The sequence below is a fragment of the Polypterus senegalus genome, chromosome 3 (assembly GCF_016835505.1).
Source record: "Polypterus senegalus isolate Bchr_013 chromosome 3, ASM1683550v1, whole genome shotgun sequence".
Lineage (NCBI taxonomy): Eukaryota > Metazoa > Chordata > Cladistia > Polypteriformes > Polypteridae > Polypterus > Polypterus senegalus.
In genome coordinates this window covers 73,392,663-73,398,662 of record NC_053156.1, presented here as the reverse complement: position 1 = coordinate 73,398,662, position 6,000 = coordinate 73,392,663, and the positions used below count along the sequence as shown (strand labels likewise).

The 6,000-nt window shown below is 40.2% G+C and overlaps 1 protein-coding gene across 1 annotated transcript in view; it reads left to right on the top strand.

The window, feature by feature from the left end:
- Positions 1-685: 685 nt before the first annotated feature.
- LOC120526503 (trace amine-associated receptor 1-like) overlaps positions 686-6,000 on the top strand; it is a 28,310-nt gene continuing 22,995 nt past the window's right edge. Inside the window, exon 1 of the mRNA XM_039749667.1 lies at positions 686-906. Within this exon, the coding sequence (XP_039605601.1) occupies positions 686-906 (221 nt within the window). The remainder of the gene's footprint in view (positions 907-6,000) is intronic.

Genomic DNA, 6,000 nt, shown 5'->3' with positions numbered 1-6,000 from the left:
ACATTTCAGTACTAGAATTTAGTGCCTCTTCGAAACAGGAGCATCATACTGCTGGCTTCTTTTCCACAAAGTAGAAGGAGCACATGTAAACTCCCTTAATGACTTTTTCAAACTTAATGTGTGTCCTCCTCAGCAGTGGGTAAAAACTGAGATGCGGTGCAATCTATTGTGAACAATGAATCCCTTATATTGATCTCATTTCTTTTTTTCAGATTACTGTGGCTACCTTTAAGGGAACAAACAGTTCTGGACTTAACTTTAATTGAGATATGAGTATAACTGTTTCTGATTGTTGACTTCTGGAAGTTATTGGTGTAGACTGTTGTTAGAGCACTCATGGATGGCTATGAATAACACTTTCTCATTTTTTATTTCTTCTCATTATTGTCTTGTGGCATTTTACACTACAGTTAAACAAGTTACATCTTTGGGAATATGGATAAACATGTCATTCCATTGCCATTGATTGGAAGCTTATCCCTGTTTAACATGGATCTGATGGACATCCTGCATAATGGACTCCTTGTCAGGGAGACTTTAGTTTATGAGACTCAAGGACTGTGTCTCTAATATGGATGGGGATGATTTGCCCTGGGAGTGTTTTACATCCATTCCGTATGCCTACTTCTTAAATGGCGAAATACTGGATCCGCGTTGCTGGCCTAAGCATGCCGATTCTGGGATGATGGCGGGGCAAGCTCGAGCAGGAGTGACTTCGACCTGGGAGAGACAATGCCTGGAGGAGGAGCACCTGGAATTTCATTGTGATGGCACAGAAGCCCGACACAAAGCAGGTAAAAAGGAGGAGGGTGTGTGCCAGAGTCCCGCTGCTGGAAGGGTAGAGGCGGGGATGGTGAGCCTCTTCCGTAACTTCCGAGGACACCCGACGTGGCCTGCGCTGGAAGCGTAAAGCTCCAATAGTTTGCGGCCGGTGGAGCTGAACGACGTAAGTCCGAGTTTGGTGCCAGCCAAATGTATTAACCTGTTGTGGGCTGTACGTGAACTGGAGGATATGCTCCAGCCCGTAGGTCTTTCCTACAGGGACTGGCTCTGCTGAGGCAGCTGGAGAGGACACCTGAGGCGTTGCAAGAGGAGCAGAGGAGGCGTGATGCTAGACTCTTCAGCCAACGTGATGCAGCTATACAGGTGAGTTTTCCTGCACCGTAAATAAGCAAGGAGATCTAAGCGAATTGCATTCTGATATAACACCTGAGGGAAGGCAAGTAGCTAGAGCTCTGACAGAGGATGTAGGTGTGATGATCGATTGTGTTAGATACAGCAGAGGTGTGTGTGAGGCTCCTGCTTGTAAGTAGCGGCAGCCAGAGCACCACCGCCCCAAAGTCCATCGGCGATCTCACTTAAGTCCAAAGGGGTGCAGACAGCACGGGGTCTCTTCTGTTCCCAAAGAGAGAACCAGTCTGCCATTGCACCCAAAAGCAAGAGGAGGACCCGGAAAGGGGAAACCAGGTCTCCTGACAGCACAGAGCGAAAGCCCATTCACTCAGGTGCAGCGGAGGGCTTCGCTCAGCTACGTGCGAGTTGAAGCGGGGCTTCCTGTCCTGTTTTCATGACCGCAGGGCAAGGAAGCGAGACGGGGCGACACTGTTATAACTGTTGGAATCAGGGCCACGTGTGGAAGTGCTGTCTGTTTCAAACGGCAGTAGACGGCGAGAGATGGCGTTGGCACAGCACCTCCCCATAATTGTTTTGTTGCAGGGAGAAGCCATGGACCCGACTCCGTTGATCTCCCCTTCTGGAGAAAGACAGCCCTCGCGGGATGGGCTGCTTCATCCCACAAGGCTCAGCTGAGGGAGGGGCAGTACAGCATGCAGCCAGGGCCCTTGCCTGACTGAGATGCCTCCGCGCTGGGAGGACCTGGGGCCTCTTTTATAAACAGTGTGTATGCACAAAACTGTTGCGCAAGAACGTTTCCACGTTCACATCGCGGTGTATAAAACCTAAACTTGGTGTAAAGCCACACACATTTCCACGGTATCTCATACCCTGGCGTACACAAGTTCTCCGTTCGGTTTTGCAGACTGGCGGCACCCAGCGTCAAAGAAGTGCTACTGTTCCCATGTGGTTACCTTTTCTTTTTCAGATCCACATCCCTGAAGCGGCTTTATAAATACACTGAAATTAACCGCATATTGTCTATTAGTTTAATGCATCTGATTGTAATTAACGAGTAACAATATAATGGTCCACAGAATGGTCAAACTATTCTAAATACAATAGCTGCTTTAGCGTTATTACTCTCACTGCACCTTCTTCTTCTTTCAGCTGCTCCCATTACGGGTTGCCACAGGGGATCATCTTTTTCCATATTACTCTCACGCACCACTCACAGTATTTATATCACTGTATTTGAGTGAGGAATAAAAGATCTATAGAAGCTGAAAAAGAGAATTATCGGTATACAGCATCAATCACATGCTGCCTCAGCCATGCTGTCTATTGAACTGCTCTCACACGCCAAATGTTTCAAAGCCTTTCCTGTACGGACCTCACGGTTCAGAAACAGTTTCATCCCAAGAACTATAAATGTACTCATTCAGTCCATCAATTGCTCCTTGTAGAACTGTTTTTACTTATAAGTACAATTACCTCACTGTAAACTTGCATTACAGCTATAATATTGCACAACCTGAGCCACTTTATAAAGCACGTATTTACATATGATGACGGTATCATTTTTAAGATGAAATGCAGCAAAATAGTTTTTTTATATTATACAGATAAAACTTGTTAACTTCATTTATATAATCTATATTGTTAATAATTAAACATGCCAGGACACGGTGCCGCAGCACTAGTGAGGAGCTTGTGCTCTGTTCACGGATTGTTCCTGCCTCGTGCTGTATTCTTGCTTGTGCTGGCGCGACACTGGAAGGATAGATGGATAAAATAATTAAACACATACTACGAAGATATTTCACTGTTCCTTAAAAGTTTTGAAGAATTGGCATTCTAAGCTTACAGATGGCTTAACGTCTATTACAGAGCTGATTGTGTGGCGATTGGGTATTTGGAGAAAGAAAGGACAGGAATTAATTACTATTCTGTTTCTCTATTTGGTTTTCAAATGTGGCACTTGGTGCCACGGCCCACCTGCCAAGTTGTTTTGCCTGCCTAAGGTAAAGTCATCCCTGATGAAGGATTGCAGGAATCGTGGGAAAGAGGGGTCCTTTCATCGGATTAGCGCTATTTCAGCTGTGGAATGGCCAAATGGGGGAGGCAGCTTGATGGATGAGGTCTCCAGGACTCTAAACAAGTCCTGTATGTAATATCATCTACTGTTAAATTCTACTCCGTACTTCTAAAATTTAAATTTTTATACTGTATTAAGGATTTGTTCTATTCTGTGTATTGTACTATATTATATTGACCCCCTTCTTTTTGACACTCGCTGAACGCCCAACCTACCTGGAAAGGGGTCTCTCTTTGAACTGCCTTTTCCAAGGTTTCTTCCATTTTTTTCCCTACTGGGTTTTTTTTTGGGAGTTTTTTCTTGTCTTCTTACAGAGCCAAGGCTGTGACGCTGTCAAGAGGCAGAGCCTGTTAAAGCCCATTGCGGCACTTCTTGTGTGATTTTGGGCTATACAAAAAAATAAATTGTATTGTATTGTATTGTGTCGGGTAAAGCTGGTGGTGCCAGCCTGGTGGGCCACACTATTCTATCTATTTTTATTTATTTATTTACATATTTTTACTATTATTAAAGTGTTACTCTGCTGACCTAGCTCTCTTTCCCATGGGTGGGGGTCGATTTGTTTCACACCAGTTTTGTTAAACTTGACTTGCATGTATGGAATGTTTTTTGATTTTAATAAAATAAAATATATTTAAAGACTCAAGACTTTATAATGAACTACGTTTATATACAGTTTAACTACAAAGGAAACTTATACTTGTTCTCCAATTAGTGCAAACATTTGAAACAGTCTCCTGACTGTTTTTTTTTTTAATATGTATGGTGATAAACAAAATTACGTTCAAAACAGATTATAATTTTAAAGTTTATAGCCTCACTTTATTTGAAAACAATTTATTGATAGTAGTTCATTTTATCAAGTTTAATTTTTAAATCAACATTAGAATATCAGTAGACTTTCACGCTTTAGTTCCTCTTAGATAGATAGTTAGTCCGGAGCAGGGTTGTTAGTGGGGACTGGAGCCTATGCCAGCAAGCACAGGGCACAAGGCAGGAACAAACCCTGGGCTGGGCTCCAGTCCATAGCGAAGTCAGCACACAAACATTAGGGCCAATTCACCTAACCTGCACATTTTTGGACAGTGAAAGGAGCTTGAAGCTCCCAGAGGAAACTTACACAGACATGAGGAGAAAATGCACATTTGCCAACTTATGAGAGCATAATACTTAAAATGTATCATTGCATATTATAATTACTATAACCATGGAAGAAGCTCATAATGCATTTGTGTGCATTAGTGTACAGAAATGAACACATCTCCACCTGTTACAAGTGTGCATTTCTCTGTCTATTCTCATGACACACAATGGAGATCATCCTTGTCGACTGCATCACATCCTGGTACAGTATAGCACTAGCTAAGGTAGTACAGAATATTGACACCAAACTGCCTTCTGTTCAGGACATATACCACACTCACTGTCTTATAATTGCAAGGCGTACAATTAAAGAAATTTTCCATCTTGCACAGCCGGCTATCTGACTATTGCACCAGTAAATTCAGGGTATTGTAATATAACAGTGTGTATAAATGTATGATACCTGTACAAGTTATGTATATTGCAATTAAATTGTATTTATGTACAGTATATAAACATTCAAGTTCCTTTTGTTTATGGTGGTAGGTCTATAGTAACTAGCTTAAACAAATTTAGCATTTATTAAGATATAAGGATCAATGGATGACATAACAGTCATGGAGTTAAACTGGAAGATTAAGGCAGCATACTTGTGGAAGGAGTTAACCAGGCAGATTTCTGCAAACAGTAATTAATGTATATTGATTTTCCCCATATGTGGACTGATATTTTTTGTATTTGCTTTTAAATACTGCCATCTACTGGACTTTTTCCCTACAGTTGTGAATGATAATAACATTTATCTTTATTTGTGATATATAATATTGTTAGTCATGTTACATGTTTTGTATTTTTATCTCAGTTTTATTAATTTCGTCTTTTAATGCAAAAGTAAGTTTTCATTTTTTATAAACATTGCTATTTTTTATTTCTAAAATGTGAAATAAAGAAAAAAAAGTTCAGGACTAGTTCTGACGATTGTAATTTTGAAATTATTCATTCTTGACTTTTTGAATTAACCCACTACTGAAATTACTTAGTTAATATTCTGGAATTCCTCAGGTTTTCTGGTTGTATTCTAGTTGTTTTGAGACAAGAACAAATGGAGTTTGTTTGGAAATTCTGTTGCCTTCACTTTCTACACATTCAATTTATTTAGATGCTAACTGTGCTACTTATCTGAGATGGGTTGAATTATAAGTAATCAATGTAGACTTCATCCCTAATATTTGCAGTGCACCATCTTTTGTAATACAATTTTGTAATACAAGCAAACAAAAGGCATTGCATTTGTCATTACAATAGGTGGCACATCACAAACATTTATAGTAATAACATGAATTATTACAAATGTTTATAATGTCTCTGCTATATGCCATTTAGTATGGAGATTGTAAAAGCAGTGTTAATACTAGTGATGCCCCATCAGAATAACAAAGACATTGCAAACAGATAGATGCACAGATATAGTACATAGACACATTTATCCTTTTATCAAAGTGAATTTATTTTTTGTTCATTTGAAAGAGTTTTAAGATTCAGTCTAACTAAGAAGAGAAATTACAATGAGAGAAATCATAGTGAATTTCACCACCAAGGTTCAAGGCATATCATGTTTGCCACTTTATAGATTTTCCCAGTAGTTCTAACAGTGAAGAAGTTCATACTGGACCTCAGAAGCTGAGAAGCAGTTTGATCTTTAATTA